The 20894-nt window shown below is 46.7% G+C and overlaps 1 protein-coding gene across 1 annotated transcript in view; it reads left to right on the forward strand.

Moving 5' to 3' along the window:
• The window catches only part of St14 (ST14 transmembrane serine protease matriptase), a 44947-nt gene extending 24329 nt beyond the window's left edge, over nt 1–20618 (forward strand). Inside the window, exons 8-19 of the mRNA XM_026392446.2 lie at nt 2847–2986; nt 3321–3418; nt 5789–5898; nt 6030–6160; nt 7550–7654; nt 8070–8180; nt 8287–8400; nt 8710–8832; nt 9661–9847; nt 18691–18965; nt 19836–19972; nt 20066–20618. Coding sequence (XP_026248231.2) covers nt 2847–2986; nt 3321–3418; nt 5789–5898; nt 6030–6160; nt 7550–7654; nt 8070–8180; nt 8287–8400; nt 8710–8832; nt 9661–9847; nt 18691–18965; nt 19836–19972; nt 20066–20227 — 1693 coding nt within the window. The 3' untranslated portion in view covers nt 20228–20618. The remainder of the gene's footprint in view (nt 1–2846; nt 2987–3320; nt 3419–5788; nt 5899–6029; nt 6161–7549; nt 7655–8069; nt 8181–8286; nt 8401–8709; nt 8833–9660; nt 9848–18690; nt 18966–19835; nt 19973–20065) is intronic.
• Nucleotides 20619–20894: the final 276 nt, after the last annotated feature.

Raw genomic sequence — 20894 nt, forward strand, 5'->3', positions numbered from 1 at the left:
AAAAGGAAGGTGAATCCTGACTTGGAAAAATGTAGTTCTTATTATTAATTAATCAATTAATAATATTAATTAGTAAAACCCACAGATGAGGAGTCCACCGCCATTGCGGACAGTTCATTATAGTTCCCAACGGGGGGATGCTGTATGTCATGGCCAGCATGCAGGGCCACACAGTGGAGCCCCAGGGTTGTCCAGGAAGCAGAGGGAGAGAAGATGAACTGTGGGTGAGAGCCTTTATCATGGTTTACACAGGAAAGGGTGAGTACAGGGTGAACAGGCTTAGGACTGGCTGGTTTCAATCATTATAGCAGGCTCTGGAGCATAGGACTGTCCCCTGCTGTCTGGTACTTGGCCTAGCACCCAACTTTGAGACTTCCAAACTATCCTTGGCTTAGTCACCCCAGGGCCAGGTACCAGACATCAAGGGACAGTCCTATGCTGCAGAACTTACTGTAATGATTGAAACTAGCCAATCCTAAATGTGTTTGCCCTGCACTCTTCCTTTCCCATGTAAACCCTCAGTAAAGGCTGTCGCCCACAGTTCCTCTTTACTTTCTCTGCCTCCTGAGTACGATGTGGGAGTTTGATAGTGTGTGGGGTCTGCATAGGAAAAGTGCCCTAGCCAGCAAGTCCTTTACCATTTCTAAGATTGGCAGCTCTTGGAAGGTAATCTTTCTAGGGTTAGTAAAACCCCTGATGTCAGAGCATCAGAATTATAGAAAATAGCCAGGTGCAGTGCCACAGGCCTGTAATCCCACAGGCAGCAGGGTCTCAAGTTTGTGGCTGACCTACGCAACTTAGCAAGACCCTATCTCAAAAATGAAAAGGGATGGAGGATGTAGTTCAGTGGTTGAGCACCTCTGGGTTTAATTCCCATTATTGGGGGGAAAAAAGAATTACAGATAATAAAAGGGCATGATCAATCTACCTGCTGAGGGAAGAACCAAGGTGCTTGCCCTGGCTGGCTCCATGTCAGGATAGAGCCCACTTCTCATACCTGGGTGAAGGTGGTCAGGTTCACCTGACATTGATCTCTGGAAATGGGCAGGTGTTTCTTGATTAATGATGGGTTAAAATTCAGGCCCAAACCAAGATAGAACCATTTTTTGCCACAGCTCAGCAGTCAGGATTTCTACACATCTTTTCCTACCTCTGTAATTTATTAATTTACGACAAAGAAATACACAACCTCAAGAGAGTAAAAGTAGAAATCAACAATCAAGGAGGGTGAAAGTCACCTATTACCTTACTGCCTAAGAGTAGCCATTGTTAAGTTTTGTGTGTGTATGTGTGTGTGCATGTGTTTGTACTGGAGATTGAACTCAGGGACACTTAACTATAAGCCACATCCCCAGCCCTTGTTTGTATTTTATTTAAAGACAGGGTCTCACTGAGTTGCTTAGAGCCTTGCTAAGTTTGCGAGGTTGGCTTTGAATTGGGGATCCTTCTGCCTCAGCCTCCTGAGCCACTACAATTACAGATGTTTACCACTGTGCCCACCCATTGTTAAGTTTTTGATGTATATTTTCCCAGACTGTTTGGCTATTTACGTATGTGTATGAGTCTTTAGAAATAGGATTACATTTCTGGCCATTGTGATGCAACCCTGTAATCCCAGCTACTTAAGAAACTGAGGCAAGAGGACCACAAGTTCCAGGTCAGACTCAGCAACATGTCAGACCCTTTCTCAAAATAATAAAAGGTTGGGATGTAGCTCAGTGGCAGAGCACCTCTGGGTTCAATCTCTGGTACTGAAAAAAAAAAAAGAATAAAAGAAATAGGATTATGGTGTACAATAATGCAATAGTATACATTTGGTTTTGTTACCTGTTCTTTCCAAATCAGTCTGACCTGGTCATTTATCTTATCTTATCTTTTTTATTTATTTATTTTTCTTGGTACCAGGAGTGCTTTACCACTGAGCTACATCCCCAGCCCTTTTTAATATTTTATTTTTAGACAAGGTTTCACTGTGTTGCTTAGGATCTCACTAAATTGCTGAGGTTGGCCTTGAACTTGTGTTCCTCTTGCCTCAGCCTCCTGAGTTGCTGGGATTACAGGTGCTCACCACCATGCCCAGCCCTAAGTCATTTTTAATGGTTGTATTAGAGGCAGGATGACATGGTCATTGGCACTGTGGGCTCTGAATGCCTTGAGTTTGAATTCCAGCCCTGCTGCTTATTTATTTATTTATTATTTTGTGGTACCGGGTATGGAACCCAGGGCTTTGTGGATGCTAGGCAAGGGCTTTACTACTGAGCCTGTCATTTATTGACTGTGGGATCTTGGGTAAGTTACTGAGCCTGTCTGTGCTTTCTATTATCTGTGACATGGGGGTAATAGTATTGCTTAGATTTGTGAGTTAGTAGTTATAAAAGCACTAAGGGGCTGGGATTGGGGGCCAGTGGCAGAATATTTGCTCAGCATGTGTGAGGCCCTGGGTTTGAACCCCAGCAACCGTAAAATCAACAACGACAGCACTGAGAACTATGCCTGGCGTGTTCTTAATCAGTGTTAGTTGTTTTGACTACTGATGTTATAATTTAACACGATTTACTTAATGAATCCTCTGTCAGGCATTTCATGTTTCTCGGGTTTTACTATTTTAAATAAAGATGAGCAGTCTTATCCCTAAGTCCTCACAGCGTTGATTGTTTTTTTGTGTGAGGATTGTCCGACTGTTTGGGGAGGGACTTTATGGAGGGTCTTTTGGACCCCACCCTTGGCCTTTTGTGCACCTGTCCAGAGTTAGGAAAGGGGTCCTTGAGTCCCCTCTGTGTGGAACTGAGCTGGGTGTGTGACAAGCCTGAATTCTCTCCTCACTTCCCATCCCTCTGCCCCCACAGGCTGTGTGGCACCTACCCTCCCTCGTACAACCTGACCTTCCTCTCCTCCCAGAACGTCTTGCTTGTCACGCTGATAACCAGCACTGAACGGCGGCATCCTGGCTTTGAGGCCACCTTCTTCCAGCTGCCGAAGATGAGCGGTAAGGAAGGCAGGGGAGGGCAGAAAATGCTCACAGGTGCAGAGGAAGGGGCTGGCCTTAGGGGTGACCTGAGCCCAGGAGGCCAGAGGCTCCACCTTGTGGCTAGTAAACTGGGCCCCATCAGCCAAAGAGGTTTGGAGCTTGAGCCAAAAGGACACTTTGCTGACCACCTGGGTCAGGAGCTATTTTTAAAACAGTCAACTTGTGAGCACCTCGCTGGAAAGCCACCAGGTGCCCAGGAGGCTGAGGGCCTCAGGTGCTGCCCTTGGGGCACAGTCTCTCTACCTGCCTAGCTGGTGGAGCTGGCCCTCCACCCTCATGCTTTTCTCTTCAGGCTGTGGAGGCTCCTTACGTGAATCCCAGGGGACATTTAGCAGCCCTTACTACCCTGGCCACTACCCACCCAACATAGACTGCACATGGAACATTGAGGTAGGTGCTGTATTACGTGAAAGGGAAGGTCGGAGGCGGGGAGGGGGATGCCCCAGGCTGTAAATGGTGAACAGAGAAGAGAGAAGATGAGCACCTTCAGCAACAGAAGAGTTCACATACTCATGGGTTAGGTGGGATCTTCCTCTGCTGTGTCAAGCTGACTCGGGTCCCAGCTCCTCCCCCATGCTAGGCCTGCTTCTAGGAAGAAAGGGGGTCCAAGTTCTGTGCCTTAGAGGTGCTGTCAGGATGGTCTCTGGAAATCTGCGTGAAACACAGAGAAAGTCCTGATCAAGTGGTAGTGAGATAAGAGCATTTTGCCCGTTGATAACACTCACTGTATCATCCTGATCATCATCTATCCCTTTTCCTTCTCCAAAAACTTTCTTTAGTAATAGAAAAGCCTTCTTTAGTAATAGAATATGGTGTCCTCCTCTTCTTTGTGGTTTTGCTTTCAGAGGTCTCAGTTACAATAGTCTGAAAATGTTAATTATAAAATTCCAGAAATAAATAATTCATAAGGTTGGAATTGCATGTTGGTCTGATTAGCATGATCAAATCTCATTCTGACCTGAATCATCCTCCTGGGATAGGAATCGTTCCTTTATTCAGCATGTACATTACCTGGGCATTAGGTACTTAGTAGCCTTCTTGGTTTTCAGATTGACTGCTGTGGTAGCTCTTATCTTCAAGGACCTTCATTTTACTTAATAATGGCCCCAAAGTATAAGAACAGTGATGAAAGCAATTCTTATTTGCCAAAGAGAAACCCTAAAGTGCTTCCTTTAGGTGAAAATGTGAATGTTTTTAATTTAATAAGAAAAATAAAATTGTACACTGAGGATGCTGAGTAAAATAAAATCTTCTATCTGTGAAATTAAGAAGGAAAAATAATTTATATTGTAATTTTTCTATTTTATTAGTTACTGTTATTAATCTCTTACTGTGTTTGATTTATAAATTAAACCTCAGCTGGGCATGGTTGGGCACGCCTATAATCCTAGTAATCATCAGGAGGCTGAGGCAGGAATATTAAAACTTAAGGCCAGCCTCAGCAATTTAGCAAGGCCCTAAGCAACTTAGTGAGATCCTGTCTCAAAATAAAAAATAAAAAGCACTGGGTATGTGGCAGAGTGGTAAAGTGCTGGGTTCAGTCCTCAGTACCAAAAAACAAACAAATACGCAAACAAAAAAATATTTGGGTACATATACACAATGAAATACTAGTCAGCCATAAAAAAGAATGAAATCTTGTTGGCAACATAGATGCAACTGGAGACCATTATGTTAAATGAAATAAGTCAGGCACAGAAAGACAAGCACCACATGAGCTCACTCACTTGGGGTTTTAAAACAGTTGATCTCAACTGAGTTTGGTGGTGTACTCCTACAATCACAGTAACTTGGGAGGCTGAGGCAGGAGGATTGCAAGTTTGAGGCCAGCCTTAGCAATTTAGTGAGGGCTTAAGCAACTTAGGAAGACCCTGTCTCAAAATAAAAAAAGAGCTGGGAATGTAGCTCAGTGATTAAATGCCCTGGGTTCAGTCACTGAATTTCATAGAAGTTGAGAATAGAATAGTGGTTACCAAAGACTGGGATGAGCGGTGGGAGGGAGGAATAGGGAAAGACAGGAGCAAGCAACTCTGGTATACTGTTGCACAGTATGGTGACTACAGAATAACGCACTGTACATTTCAAAAAAGCTAGAAGGAAGGATTTTTTTTTTTTTTTTTTTTTGTACCAGGGATTGAACTCAGAGGCACTTGGTCACTGAGCTACATTCCCAGTGCTATTTTTATTTTATTTAGAGACAGGGTCTCACTGAGTTTCTAAGCACCTCACTGTTGCTGAGGTTGGCTTTGAACTCGTAATCCTTCCGCCTCAGCCTCCCAAGCTGCCAGGATTACAGGTGTGTACCACCATGCCCGGCGAAGAAAGAATTTTGAAAGTTTTCACCATAAAGAAATAATCAGTGTTCAAGGAGATACATATGTTTAACCTGATTGAAATATTAGTGTATACATACATCAAACATTATATGGTTTTCCCCATTAATATGTACAATTTTAGTATTTTTGTGTATCTGCTTTAAGAAAACTCTAAAAATTGGGGGGGAAAAGAGAGAGAGAGAGAGAATCACCTCTAATAGGTATGTATTGGAAAAACCATGGTGTATATATATATATATATAGGTACTATCCTGGTTGTCAGGCATCCACTGAAGTCTTGGGACTTGTCCCCTGTAGATAAGGAAACTACTGTAGTGTGTCCCTGCTTCATGCTGTTCCATGCCCACCTGCCCACCAGCCATGTGACATCCTGGGGTTTAGGGAAGAGGAAAAGAACTCAGAGTCCAAAGCATTCTCTCTCCAGGTACCCAAAAATAAGAATGTAAAGGTGCGCTTCAAAATCTTCTACCTGGTGGAACCCAACTTGCCGCTGGGCACTTGCCCCAAGGACTACGTGGAGATCAATGGGGAGAAGTGAGCTCCTGGGGATTGGGACCGCCAGGCCTTGGCACTGGAGGTGGGGAGGGGGCAGGGGTCCTGTGCATGCCCAGTGTCCTGGCTCCATGCTGAGGTGTCTCTCCCTCACGCTCACGCCTCTCCTCTAGGTACTGTGGAGAGAGGTCCCAGTTTGTCGTTAGCAGCAATAGCAACAAAATCACAGTTCGCTTCCACTCGGATCAGTCCTACACTGACACGGGGTTCCTAGCTGAATACCTCTCCTATGACTCCAGTGACCGTGAGTAAATTCTACTGCAGCAGGGGCCTGGTTGGTTAGAGGGATTCACACAGGATGCACTGTTTGCTCTATATATTATCAGCATTGTGCTTTTCCTGATTCAAAGATAATTGGAAATGTAAGATGCATATCACTCTAGTAGCTTTTTGAGTAAAGAATTTTATTTCAGATGCAGTTATTATAAAAGACTGACAGCAAATGTAGGTTCACACCATGCCCTTCAGGGTTGCATCCCAGCACAATGTATCTGGAGCCTGAGGACTCTCCTCTCTTGTCTTCCTGGGGCTATCTGTCCCTTTGGTTCAACATCACTGTGACTTTTATTATCTATGCTTGTCTTTATGGCTGTTGAGCACTTTTAGGATAAATATCAAATTTTTGAAGCACATTAGAAAATAACCCTTGGCTGTGTGAATAGCAATTGGTTGATGCACACAATACAGATTGAGTCTCCATTATCTGAAATGCTTGGGACCAGAGTGTTTTCGATTTCAGATTTTGGATTTTGGAATATTTGCATATGTGCAATGAGATATTTTGGGGAGTATGTGAATTTAGTGCTTAGACTAAGTTCATTTATATTTTACATATACCTTGTACACATAGTGTATTTGGTACACCTGTTTTTTGACTATAATCTGTCACACAAGTTCAGGTGTGTCATTAGGTTGGAGCTCAAAAATTTGGAATTTTGGAGCATTTTGAGTTTTGGATTTTGAATCTGTAGTTTTAAATTTCAACACTGCATCATAGAATAACCTTTCAGAAGACATCTTTGCTCTACTAAGGAACCCACGTTTAAGTTAAAATTCAACTGCATGACTTACCAAAAGTGTAATTAGATGAGCAAGTACCTTTGATCCAAAGACATGCTTGTGACCAAAGCGTATGTGTGCAGGGGCAGTGACAACAGTCTCCTCACATCTTTGTCCTCTGCTTGATGATCCCAATTGTCAGACACCTCCCAGTTTCAGAGACAGTAAAATATGAACAGTTCCCTAGCATGAAGGAAATAGGTGATGTCGTTAACCCTTGGGCGAGAACATGCACATCATCCATGTACTGAGCCTCCGCTGCCCCTGTCGCGGGCGGGAGCCTGGTGCTCAGAGGCATGAGGGTACAGCAGCACTGCTAATGCAGCCCCCTCCTTCCACTTTGCCTGGAGCTGCTGGTGTTCGTCACTGGTGGTCAGGAGGAGCTTGGCCAGCCCTGCCCTGCACCAGCTGCTGCTGTAGGAGCTCCCTCGCCATAGTTTGGTGGGCCTGGGTGACCCTCAAGTGCCTGCCTGACTTCCCTGTTTGCAGGCTGGGTCTTCCATGTGGCTGTGAGGTTGGCGTTGAGGGAGGGAGGTTGGGACCACAGACCTCGGACCTGCTTTGTTCCCTACAGCTTGCCCTGGGATGTTCACGTGCAAAACTGGGAGGTGCATTCATAGGAACCTGCGCTGCGATGGCTGGGCTGACTGCACCGACTACAGCGACGAGTTACACTGCGGTGAGTCACGCTGGGAAACTGGAATGTCCCCTCCTGCCCTCATTGTGCCCCATGGCTCCTGCTGGCTGCCCCTTGTGGCAAGAAGGCCCGAGGTGGTGGGAATTTGTACTTATGTTCTGCTGCCCCCCTTCCCTCTGGATGCAGAGACATCTGGCCCCTTTCCCTCCCCCTGCTGTCTGCAACTCCTGGCTGCTGGTGAAGCAGGCCGTGGAGTGTTTTGAAAGTGCTGAGGTCAGCTCCTTAGCTGGTGGAGCAGGCATGCCCCAGGCCAGCGCTCCAGATGGGAAGTGGTCCCCCGGCGGCTCTGATTGTCCAGGCTTCCCCTGGGGAAGTCGTGAGTGATGAGGCTGCCACCAAGAAGACCAGGATCACAACCGAACCTTGCGGCTGACTTCTGCCTCTTGCCTCACTCCAGCATGCAATGCCACCCACCAATTTACCTGCAAGAACAACTTCTGCAAGCCCTTGTTCTGGGTCTGCGACAGCGTGAATGACTGCGGGGACAACAGCGATGAGCAGGGGTGCAGTGAGTGTCCTGGGGCAGGTGGCCATCTGGGCTTCCCTGCAGCTGTCCGCTTGGACTGGGCAGACAGGGCATGTCAGGCCTTCGTTAAGGAGTTGTTCTTCCCCAGGTTGTTCCGCTGGGAACTTCCAGTGTGCCAACGGGAAGTGCCTCCCACAGAGCCAGCGGTGCAACGGGAAGGACAACTGTGGGGATGGATCTGACGAGATCTCGTGCGACAGTGGTGAGACCTGGCTCTGCCTTCCTACAGGGATGCGGACATTTTTTCCCGTGTATCTGCACTAGGAGCACACTCCTGTGCCGCGTGCCCAGAGATTAGTAGACAGACCTGTTAAGTGTGATAAGAAAGAGCATCAGTTGGGGGAGAATCTTTTAGAAGGTAGAGAACATGGGTGTGATGGTTGGGGCCAGCCTGGGGGAGGGGTGGAGGGTAGATGGATCATGAGGTGCCTCTGAGGGCTTCTGGCACTGACTCTGGCTTATAGTTATGGGCTGCAGAGGAGCTGATTCCATCTGTGTCCTCCTTGAACAGCGAGCGTCGTCACTTGCACCGAACACACCTATCGCTGCCACAATGGGCTCTGCCTGAGCAAGGGCAGCCCTGAGTGTGACGGAAAGAAGGACTGTAGTGATGGCTCCGATGAAAAGGACTGTGGTAAGCAGAGCTTCTGTGTCTGGTTAGGCAGGCTGTTCACTGTGTAAGGCACCCATAAAAGGGTGCACCCAGAGGGGGAAATCCTGCCAGCACCTTGCTCACCTAGGTCTGTGCCCGGAAAGCTGGTGTATTTGACTGGAGCAAAGATGCTGTACCATAGCCTAGCTCTGGTTCTGGAGAAATGCCCAGGCAGGCAGCACGTTGGTGCCTCTGTGGCACAGCTGGGGTGCTGGCAGAGGTGCTGGGCTGGTGCCTGCTCTGTAGATGGAGCCCCTGGTGAGTGGCTTGCAGAGGAGTCCTTAGCTCCTCTGAGTACCAGACAGGGTTTCCCCCACCGGCCCATGTGTTAACTTGCATCCCCTGTGTGTTGCTGAAACAGGGGTTCCGTTTGGGCAGAGTTACAGTTCTGTGCCTTCCTGTCAGGCCTCGGCTCTTCCCTCTCGGCAGTCAACAGGCATATTTAGGCAAATGACACCCAAATTGAGTCTAAGCAAACCAGCAGGTGTCTCAAGACCCTTTAGTGCATTTGTGCAGGACAGAGGAGCTGGGAGCATGGGGGTGAGAGGAAGGGGAAGGTAGACGACAGAGGGTGCCTGAAGCTCAGAGTGCTGAGGTCAGCTTCCTTAGCTAGTGGAGCAAGCATGCCTCAGGCCAGCTCTCCAGATGGGAAGTGGTTCCCTGGTGGCTCTAGAGAGTCCCTCATGCCACCTGTGCTCCAGCACTGCTGTGCAGGCCAGAGCCAGAGGTGATTGCCCTGGGAGTGGGGAGTCTGGCTGCTCCCTTGTGGTTGGGTGGCCCGCCATCTTTGGTTCTCTGTTCTCTCTCCAGACTGTGGGCTGCGGTCATTCAGCAAACAGGCTCGGGTTGTTGGGGGCACAAATGCAGACCAGGGTGAGTGGCCCTGGCAGGTGAGCCTCCACAGTCAGGGCCAAGGCCACGTGTGCGGGGCTTCGCTCATCTCTCCCAACTGGCTGGTCTCTGCAGCCCACTGTTTTATGGATGACAGAGATTTCAGGTAGGTCTCTGGGTGGGTGGTGAGGTCCCCTGTGCCTATGAGTCATGCCAGGGTGGGCTGTCACTAGGATAGGGTGGTGGAGAGGTGGCAGTTATCTAGCGGCAGAGCTTATTAACAGTGCTAATGAATACTCACTTTTATTAGGTATTCTCTCAGTCAAATACTTCTGTGCCACCCCTAGTGGGGCCGATCTGTTTATATCTCTACTTTATAGAAACAGACTCAGAAAGGTAAGGGCATTGGCTCAAGGTTGCACAGCTATGTGGCAAAACCAAACTTGAGCTCAAGTGTGTTGATTCCAAAGCCTTTTTGGTTAATGTCTGTACTGCCTGGTTTCCTGGAATTAGTTAAAGATGAGTCTTGGTTTTTCAATCCTGCTCTGGTTTGCAAGTGACCTTAGGCAAGTCATTCGAACTTCTTAGGCCTGGGGATGATATGATGCTGTTAGTTCTCATTCTTAGAGTTGTGAGAATTAAATATTATATTGTCCTTGGTACACAGTGCTATGCCTGTCACATAGTAGGTGCAGGCTGTTATGCTCGAATTCGGGACCCCCAAAAGACCAACAGAGACCCAAGATACATGTAAGCAGCAAAGAGGTGTTTATTGCGAGTTAGCTCCCTCCTCTGTGCACACACACAGCAACTGGTGATGCTGAGAGGCCCCGAGCCCAGGGTTTGCAGCAGTTTTATACACTCTTTGGAGAAGGCAGGGACCCCCACATACATCATAGCCTCTCTTAGCAAATCATCACACACCGCAGGAAAATCAAATAACAACTCTAAAACATGATTAGCACATTCACTGGCGGGAACAAGTTGGGTAGGGGTGATTGGTTACTATAAGAGGGGGATTCATTTGAACTGATTGGTTTAGGCCATGAGGGGTGTACGTGCTGAACTACATGGTTTCCCAACATGTTATCAACCACCATAAACTTCTGGGAGGGTCATCTGGCATCCCAGGTATTTCCCTGTCTCATGCTGATTGGTGGCTGCTAGGGGGCTGCTATGGGTCCTCACCTAGCCTGACTGAGTCAGGGACACCTGGCACAGCAGATCTCTCCTGTTATTTGTAGGTAAACCACTTAGCAGGGTGGGAATGTGCCTAGGAGTGCTCTGTGGGTCTTTCCAAGGACAAAGGTGATGTCCCTTCCTTGGACAGGCTTTGCTCTGAGGTAGAGGCTGGTTTTTCAAGGCCTGGAAGAAGAGCCACATTCGTGTCCCAAGGCTAGGTGGGCAGGCACCAGAGTCCAGGAGGCCAGAGAATTTGCAGGAGTTGACTAGGTGTGGGGCTGGGGTTGTTGGGGTCTTGCTCCTGGCCTGTGCAGGTTGTCTGGCCATTGGCCACAGGAAGGAGTCTAAGGGGATAGCTTGCTCTGTGGGCCTTCTAGGGGATTGTACCTTGCTGCCAACTGCATGCTCTTCTGCAGTAGGCAGCTCCGGGACAGGCAACACAGGCTGCCTTGACCTGAGAGGAAAGATGGGGCCCACGGCAGGAAGGCAGCCAAAGGCCCAGGTGTGTGTGGTGTGGGTGATGGAGGCAGCAAATGGCTGGGGGAGAGGGGGCTGGCTCATTTACCACTGGGCCTCTCTAGATTGTCGCCATCCAGCCTCATCCAGGCCCATCCAGCTTGAGCCAGTTCTTCTTTCTTGTTTTGTCATACTGAGCTCCACACTGGGCAGGAAGAATTATTTTTCTTAGTGGGGTTTTAAGAACTTATTTAAGAATTTTTAAAAATAAACTTTTTATTTCAAATTGTAAAAGTGTTATGGATTTCTCATGTACCCTTTACCCAGGGCCCCTCCACCTTAGCATGTGTGTTTATACTCAGAAACTAACACTGGTCCGTTCCAAGTAATTAAACTCCAGATTTCACTAACCAAGTTTCATGCTAATGTCCTTTCTGCTCAGGAGCCAGCGCTGGCAGGAGAGCACAGGCAGGAGAGCATCTCCTTGCCCTGTCTCTAGGACGGGAGTGTCTCAGTCCTGTCCTTGCCAGTGCCGAGGCCATGTGCTGTGTGGAATGGCCTCCTGTGAGTTAGTCTGATGTTTTTCTCATGACCGGACTGGAGTTAGGAACATTTGGAAAGAATGTCACATCATTTCAGCAGATAAATGGCATGTGGTAGTCAGCTTTTTGTCACCGTGACTAAAATACTCAACAAGAACAACTTAGAAAAAGAAAGATTTATTTTGGCTCAACAACTCAGAGGATTCAGTCCATGGTTGACTGGCTCCAAGGCAAAAATTTCATGGCTGAAGGGCGTGGCAGAGGAAGGCTACTCAGCTCCTGGCTATCAGGAAGGAGAGGGGCGGGGGGAGAGGGAGACACACACACACACACACACACACATACACACACACACACACACACACACACACACACACGAGGGGGGTGGGGGGGAGGGCCTGGGGACAGGCACACCCCAGTGACCTCTAGCTGGGTCCCACTCCCAGTAGCCCATTCAGCTACCAGTGGATAAGTCCATCCAGTGAGAGCCCTTGCTGTCTGAGGTCCCTGCTCTCAACACATGAGCTTTTGGGAGGACAGTCCAGATCCAAACCATCACATGTGTGAGCATGACCTGCCTCTAGTGATGTTGCTCATTATCCTTTGGTTAAGGTAGTGCTTGCTAGCTTTCTCCACTATCACATCATTATTTTCTCTGATCTTTGGATGTGAGTCTATTTAGAATTTTTCTTTTTTTTAAAATTTTGTTATGATAACAGAATGCATTACAATTCATATTACACATATAGAACACAATTTTTCATATCTGGATGTACACAAAGTGACTCTATCTTACTCTCTGACAAAAACGGTCACATTAGCTGTAGCGTCAAAGCATGTTTTGTATAGAGTAGGTGAAGACCATACTTGCTTTTGTTGTCTAATAAAAAGGAATGATGAGAATTTTGAGAAGTCCAGTAGATTGAGGTCTCAAAAATTATTTGCCTACATGCACAGCAGACTCTGGATTTACTTGATAGATTTATATCTGTAAGTTGACAGCTTCATCTTTTTTGTAGTCCCCCTGGTAAAGAGCTAGAAATGGCTGTTGCTGCAAATAACACTCCGGATGACTGGTATATCCAAACACAATAAGTTTATTGAAAATAGGGCTTTTTCATTCCACTGCTGTCTTTCCTATCTTTGGATACATGTCTGAAGAGTGTACAAGAGGCAGCAGTGGAATTGTGTGCCAGAAGAATAGAACTCACTGTGCAGAAATAAGCAAGTGACACAATGTTTCCAAGGAACAGTTCATAAAGCGGTCTTGGATGACTTTAAATGAAACGATAGAAATGTAAGTCCTCCATAACATTTGAAGAAATGGGATATAAATGTCCCAGACTGTATGATAGGTTTCTATTTCTCTCAAGTGACTTGGATACTGGTATAAGAGAGGAAGAAGACAGAACTGGTCACTCAGGGAAGAATACATTCCCTTGTCCTGGCTCCGGTTAAGATGAATGTTGTATTCGCTTATCATGATCTTTTTAATTAAACATGATTAATTTGAAATACATTCAAATCCCTTTTGTGCTAATATATTGAGTTATTTATTGGTTAGCTGACTTAAAAGAAATACTGGTTAAGAGTGCTGGCTGTGGAGCTAAGATTGAATTTAAACTTTGACTTCCCTAATTACTAATGAGTTGTCTCACATGTGACTCAAATTCTCAGAAACACAATTTCCTCATAGGTGAAACAGAAGAATACCTACTTGTAAAAGTTAGTATACAGATTAAATGAGGAAAAGTATTAAACATTTAGCATAGTTTACCTGGCAAATAAAAAATACTCAACAAATGAGAGTGAAAGCAAAAAAAGAACAAATGTTATTTTCCATTCTAGTATAGGTGCACTGTAAGGAAGTTTGTCCTTTTTCATTTATTTGCATTCATGTTGACTTGTGTATCTATTTTGTATTTGGGGGTTGTAACCCAATAACGTGATACTTACTTTGTTGCTCAGATTGTTCCAGAATTGCCGGTTGGGAACTCCTTGAGGGCCGCTTCTGTGTGCCTTTGACTTGTTCCATTCTTTCAGTGTTTCGGAGTCACTCTCTTGCTTTCTAGCAACACTAGACTCATCTGACACCTTCTCTGCCCCAGCCTTAGAACCAGTCACTTCTGCAAGGAGCACTTCATCAGGGGATGGTATTAGAAATCAAGACCTGGGTGCTCATTGTTATTGCAGAGTCACTCTTTCTAGGTCCTTCAGGGGGCCCAGCGAGGAGATAGGTGTGTGTGTGTGTGTGTATGCGTGCGTGCAGTGGGCCTGTGTTTACTGCTTTCTCTTTCTTTGCTTCAAAATTTCATTTTTTATTTCTTTTTCCTCATCTTCTGTTGAACATCTGTCTTATTTCTGCTAATTCATGGTGCCGTTTATAACAGCCACTGTTGTTAATAGTATGTGGGAAACGAGCCTTAGTTTCTGTACTTCACAGTCTTGCTAGGTCAGGGATAACACACTAGAGTTGCTCACACCTTCATGCACACATGAACACAGGTGGTAAGTGCTGGGCCGGAACTGTGTGCAGGCTACCCCAGGCCCCCCAGGCGATGGGAAGGGTGACGATTGAGCAGGGGAGTCTATACCAAGTGCTGCAATGTGAGGGGTTTTGTCAGCAGGACCAGGTGGTGCAGACCTTCCAGACAAAGGGAGTGTTGTGCACAGAGGCAGACATGTGAAGTGTGTGGGGACCTGGGGTCGAGTTACTCTGTGTGCATTTCTGAGTCATCTAGTGCTCCTAAGGCACTGTGGAGAGGTGGTGTTGTTGTTTTTTTTTTTTTTTTTTTTTTTTTTGGTACCAGGGATTGAACTCAGGAGCACTCAACCACTGAGCCACATCCCCAGCCCCATTTTGTATTTTATGTAGAGACAGGGTCTCACTGAGTTGTTTAGTGCCTTGCTAAGTTACTGAGGCTGGCTTTGAATTTGTAGGTCAGCCTCCCCAGCTACTGGGATTACAGGCATGTGCCACTGCACCTGTCCTGTAAGGTGTTTTAATGCCATGAAGTACACAAGCTGCCTACATTTAAATGGTGGCCCACACTTATTAATGTGTGTCTTAAGCAGAAGATTCTTTACTCAAGTCCTTATCTTACAATTGCAGGGCTGTTTGGTCAGCCTGGAGAAGGGTGCTTGATTCTTGTAAATGCTGTCTTAGTGATTACTATGGGAAGTTTCAATGACTGCATCTGCCCTCCTGGTCTCTCTGTTCCTGGTAGGTGTGCAGACCTCAGACACTGGCAGTCTGTCAGTTGGCTTTCCATCACGCTGACAAATATCTGAAACAATCAGCTTAGAAAAGGGTCACTTTTTTTTTTTTTTTTTTGCTCACAGTTTTAGAGGTTCCAATCTCTGATTAGGTGGACCCATTGCTTTTAAAAGCCTCTGGTTGAATGGCAATGGCAGAGATCAAGGGACAGAGCAAAACTGTTCTCCCTGCTGGACATGGTGGTGTCTGCCTGGCAATCCCAGACACTCAGGAGGCTGAGGCAGGAGCATCACAAGTTTGAAGCCAGTCTCAGAAACTTAGCCAGACCCTGTTTCAAATTAAAAATAGAAAGGGCTGGGGATGTGATTCAGTGATTAAGTACTCCTGGCTTCAATCCCCAGTACCAAAAATTGTTCGCCTTGTGGCTGGGAAGCAAAAGAGAAGAAGAGGAAGGGACTGGGGTCTCATAATCTCCCCTTCAAGAGCATGCCCCAACGACCTAAAGACCTCCCAGTAGGCCCCACCTCTAAAAGGTTCTACCACCTCCCAATAGTACCACCATGGGGACCAAGTCTTTAGCATAAGGACCTTTCAGGCGACACTCTAAATCTAAACTATAGCACTGAACTTGCTGATGAAATTGAATGCTTTTCTGGGTGAATAATGTTGGCTGCAGGAAAAAGACCACTGTGCAGGATTAATAGAGAGGGTTTCTTTTTTTTATTTTTATTATTAGTTGTTCAAAACATTACAAAGCTCTTGACATATCACATTTCATACATTTGATTCAAGTGGGTTATGAACTCTCAATTTTACCCTGTATACAGATTGCAGAATCACATCGGTTACACATCCACGTTTTTACATACTGCCATACTAGTGTATGTTGTGTTCTGCTGCCTTTCCTATCCTCTACTATCCCCCCTCCCCCCTCCCATCTACTCTCTCTACCCCCATATACTGTAATTCATTTCTCTCCCTTGTTTTTTTTCCCTTTCCCCTCACTTCCTCTTATATGTAATTTTGTATATTTAACATAGAGAAGGTTTCTTGAAAGATGGTTTGGGGTTGTTGGGTGCATAGGGCCCAGTTTGGGGGAGAGGAGGTGAGGCAAGGAGCCTGACAAGGGCCTTTCTGTGCTGGGATAACACAGAATGGAGGTGGAAGGGACTAGGCTGACTATCCCTCTCCTCCATCCTATCTCATCCTTTCTACTTCCGAGACTTTGCCTACTGAGCATTCCTGAGCATCCTTTGGCTTGCCCTAGACTACAGACCTCCTTGCTCCCTCCCAGCACTCTGGTCTGCACAATACATTGCCAGCACAGTCTTTCCAAAATCTTATTGCATTAACCTCTTGCTTAAATGCTTGCCCTGGCTTGCAGGATAAAGTAGAAACCCCTTTCCAATGACAGCCATGTCATCTGTCCTCTGCCAATCCGACCAGCCTAGTCTCACCTCTGGTCTTATACCTTTACGTTATTCAAGTTTTGCTTCCTAAAATCGCCCCTTTTTCTTTTTAAATATGCTGCTTTCTGCCCCACCTGCAGACTTTGATCCAATCCTTTTTTGACTTCAGGACTTGATTTATTTCCTTCCTCTCACTGCCACCCAACCTGTACTCTTCCAGAGCTTTCTACCCCTTCCTCTGTGGGATATTTTTCATGTTGGGCTGTGATCGATGATTTTTATGTCTCTCTCTCCCAGTATACTGTGAACTTGGGGAGTGAGTTTAGTGTAATTCTTTGAACATCATGGGTGCCCAATAGTTACTGAATGAATGAATGAGTAAATGGATGGATGCCTGTATCGCCAGGATGAAGGATGAATGGGAAGAAACATTAGAAAAGGGAAGACTAGCTGGGCACAGCAGTGCACACCTCTAATCCCAGCTACTTGGGAAGCTGAGTCAGGAGGATCACAAGTTCAAGGCCAGCCCAAACAACTCAGCAAGACCCTGTCTCAAAATAAAAATTAAAATGGCTGGGGATGTAGCTCAGTAATAGAGTATCCCTGGGTTCAAACCCCCATACCAAAAAAGAAAAAGAAAAAAGAAGAAAGGGAAAGGCCAATGAGTGGTGGTGGGAAGTTGAGGCCTGACCTGATTCGTCTTGGGAATCACTTTACATTATTTAACAAAATGAAAAGGATCTCACAAGAGCAGTTTTTAGGAAGTTCTTTTTTAGAGAGTAGAGACAGAGCCCAGTTTGGAGGGTAGTGCTTCAGTCAGGGTGTGAGGTTCTGGTGAGCGGGCTGTGTGGCAGCCCAAATGACAAGGAGGTGACCAATGCAAGGGGAGTCAGGGGACCTGTGGAACAGCAGGGCTTCAGCAGGGAGGAGGCTCAGCTCAGGGCAGGGGTGAGGAGGGGTGCCATGGCTGCACAGCTCAGCTACCTCTTGACTTTCCTGAGAGATTAGAGAAAATGAAGTAGGTGTTTATGCTTGTCTCTGCAATTTAGATTTTTCTATTTTAAAGATCTACTTTTTTTCAATTTTTTTATTTTGGAAAATGTTCAGTCCTACAAAATGTTGCAAGTATAGTGGTGAAAGGAAGGAAGGAAAAAAGGACTAGAGCAGTGAGCACCTCGGACCCTCTCTGTGTTCACTAATTGTTGCACTTGACCCCATTTACTTTATTTTGCTCTTTGCATGTGTACCTGTGTTTTGGGGAACCATTTCTGACTTAAGTGCATCTGCTAGGACACTTCTTTAGTACCTCAGCCTATAACTTTTTTTTTTTTGCCCCACATCTGAAATTGCCACTTCTCCAAAGAGCCCTGGTTCCTTTTAATGGAGAAACGGAATCTAAGTCTCGGGTGCCCCTGGGAATGGCATTACTTTGAGGCTAAATTTTTTAAATCATGAAGTTTTTTTAGTGAGACTTTTCATTTTTGTAAATCTCTTTTTTCTCCACACTGGAAGTTGGCTCTCAGCCACATCTGTGTCCTCGCTTCTTTGCTCTTGTCCTCCAGAGTACATGATATGGTTTCAGAATCGCTAACTTGTTCCACGGCCAATCACTAACCTCACATTAAAACTCAATATATTTTTTTCAATTCGCTTTGGTCTCAGAATATATACCAATGTGTTTAAAAATTGGATGATTTTTGAGTTATTCCTCCTGTGAAAGGTCAGATTAAAAGATACTTTTTTTTTTTTTTTTTTGCATTACTAGAGATTGAACCCAGAATCTCGACCATGCTAGGCAAGTGTTCTACACTGAGCTACATCCCCAGCATTTTAAATTTTATTTTGAAATAGGGCTGGCCCCAGACTTGCCATCCTCTTGCGTCAGTTTCTGGGATTACAAGTGCACTCAGCTAAGATATGTATTTCTTGATAATCAGATTAAAAGTGTATTAAAAGAGGGAATAAAGAGGTCCAGAGAGGTTCAGTGCTGTGTCAGAGTGCTTAATAGCGTTTTCAGTTTAGGATCAAGCCCAAGTAAGGGCCACTTTCCTCTGTCACCTGCTTCTCAGCAGCTCCTGGTGGCTTTATGTATGGTGAGCAGGAACTTGGTGTGGTACTGGTGTGCACACGCACTCACACGTGTCTTGGTGCAGCCTTGCAACTGCAGTCTCATGGCCACTTCTCCTCCTCTGACTCCTCCCAGGTATTCAGACCCCACTTTGTGGACTGCCTTCCTGGGCCTTCATGATCAGAGCAAGCGCAGCGACTCTGGGGTGCAGGAGCACCAGCTCAAGCGTATCATCACCCACCCCGCCTTCAATGACTTCACCTTCGACTATGACATTGCACTATTGGAGCTGAAGAAGCCTGCTGAGTACAGTTCTGTGGTGCGGCCGATATGCCTGCCTGACACTTCTCACGTCTTCCCTGTTGGCAAGGCCATCTGGGTCACAGGCTGGGGGCACACTCAGGAGGGAGGTAAGCTTCAGGCTGGGCCCAGGGACCTGCAGAGAGCCTGAGGCCTTCCTCAGAGGCGGCTATCAGCTATCCTGCCTCTGTATTTGCATCCTTTTTGGTGTCTAACCTGTCTGCCTGGCTTCTGAGCTGATGGATTTCCCTGATTTATTTTTGCCTGGCAGGATGAGGCTGTATAAGGTAGAATGTAAAAGGGGCATGGGATTTGCAGGTTGGGCTCTGGATTGAAGGCCTGGCTTTGCCGCTTAACTACCTGAGTGACTTGGGTGAGTTTCTTAAACTCTGACCTTGGCTCTTCATTGGCAAAAAGAAATGGTACTTAATGTATATGAGAATGTGGGTGTGGATGCACTTTGTCACTTGGAAAGGCCATTAACTGTGCTGAGATATTACCTGTCATGAAAATGAGTGGCCTGTTCTTCTGCACCCACTTGTAGGAGGCAGTCTGTTGGCAAATTTAAAAAATTTTTTAAATCCACTGTAATATTTATATAGCATGTTGCTGAAAATTTGTAGCATATAGAGAGGTAAAGAGTAAAAACCTGACTTGTAGCTCCCCTGCCTTGGCAAAACCACTGTGGCACCTGGTGGCACTTTCTGTCTGCTGCTTTCTTCACACCCCTTACCTCGGTGCACATTTGACTTCATATCATGTGACAGATTTCCGGCATGATGCCTATTTCTGATTGAGTAGTATTCCATTGAGAAGTGCCATCAATTACTTACGCATTTGTTAGTTGTCCACACCTGGGCTGTTTACAGAGCTTTGCTGGTCAACTGCCTCTGGTGGGGAGCCTCTCCAGTGACCTTTTCCCTATGCAGCTCGTAGGAGAGCTCCCTGATTGAGTCAGCCCTGTCCTACCCGCTCTACAGGCTCCGGGGCGCTGATCCTGCAGAAGGGTGAGATCCGCATCATCAACCAGACGACCTGTGAGGGCCTGATGCCGCAGCAGATCACCCCGCGGATGATGTGTGTGGGCTTCCTCTCCGGGGGCGTGGATGCCTGCCAGGTGTGTGGGCTGCCGGTGGGCGGGTCCTGGGGAGAGGCCAATCCTGGGGAGAGATGGGGCAAGGCCCTCACGCACAGGGCTTTCTCTACTCAGGGTGATTCCGGGGGCCCCTTGTCCAGCGTGGAGGAGGATGGACGAATCTTCCAGGCAGGTGTGGTGAGCTGGGGTGAAGGCTGTGCCCAGAGGAACAAGCCAGGCGTGTATACGAGGCTACCTGTATTTCGGGACTGGATCAAAGAGCAGACTGGGGTGTAGAGGCAGGGAAGCCTGCCAGTGAACCCAACATGAATGCCTGTGGGGCCACCCCAACGCACACCTGCAGGCTGAGGACAAGACCACTGGCTGTATTCCTGCTTCGTTCCTCTCTTCTCCGCTAACCCAGACTGTGAACTGCATCCTCAGGACTCTGAATCCCCCCTGGAGAGCCTGTTGCCTCCCTCAGTCTCACAGTGGGGTCAGAAAAGTGAGGAGGGGGAACAATGGGCAGTGCCCGTGGCCCAGCCAAGCACAAAGGCTTGAGGACACAGACTCCCGCTCCAGCCCCAGGCTGGGCCTGAGGCTTTTTCCTGCAGACCTGCTTCCTGTGTCTCTAAGGAGGAGCTTCTGGGACCTCATCAGTGGAGGAGGTGGCAACTGCAGTCGCAGGACTGTGGGGTCCTGGGTGACACTCCTCCAGAAACCCGAGTCCAAAGGACCCTAGAAAACAGACGAATCTGATTGGAATTGTTTTACCCTCTCCCAATGTGGCCTTCAGTGTGTGTGTTTGTGTGTATGATAAAACATTTTATTTCTTTTTAGATAAAAATTTTCCTTTCTGGAATTGACTGGCTGTCTGTCCTTCCTCTTAGCTCCATTTGCAAGAAACTGGTCCTAAATTCCCCTCAGCATAGACCCTGGTGTTAGATTGCGTGGAGGCCACACT

This window comes from Urocitellus parryii, chromosome 4 (assembly GCF_045843805.1).
Source record: "Urocitellus parryii isolate mUroPar1 chromosome 4, mUroPar1.hap1, whole genome shotgun sequence".
NCBI lineage: Eukaryota > Metazoa > Chordata > Mammalia > Rodentia > Sciuridae > Urocitellus > Urocitellus parryii.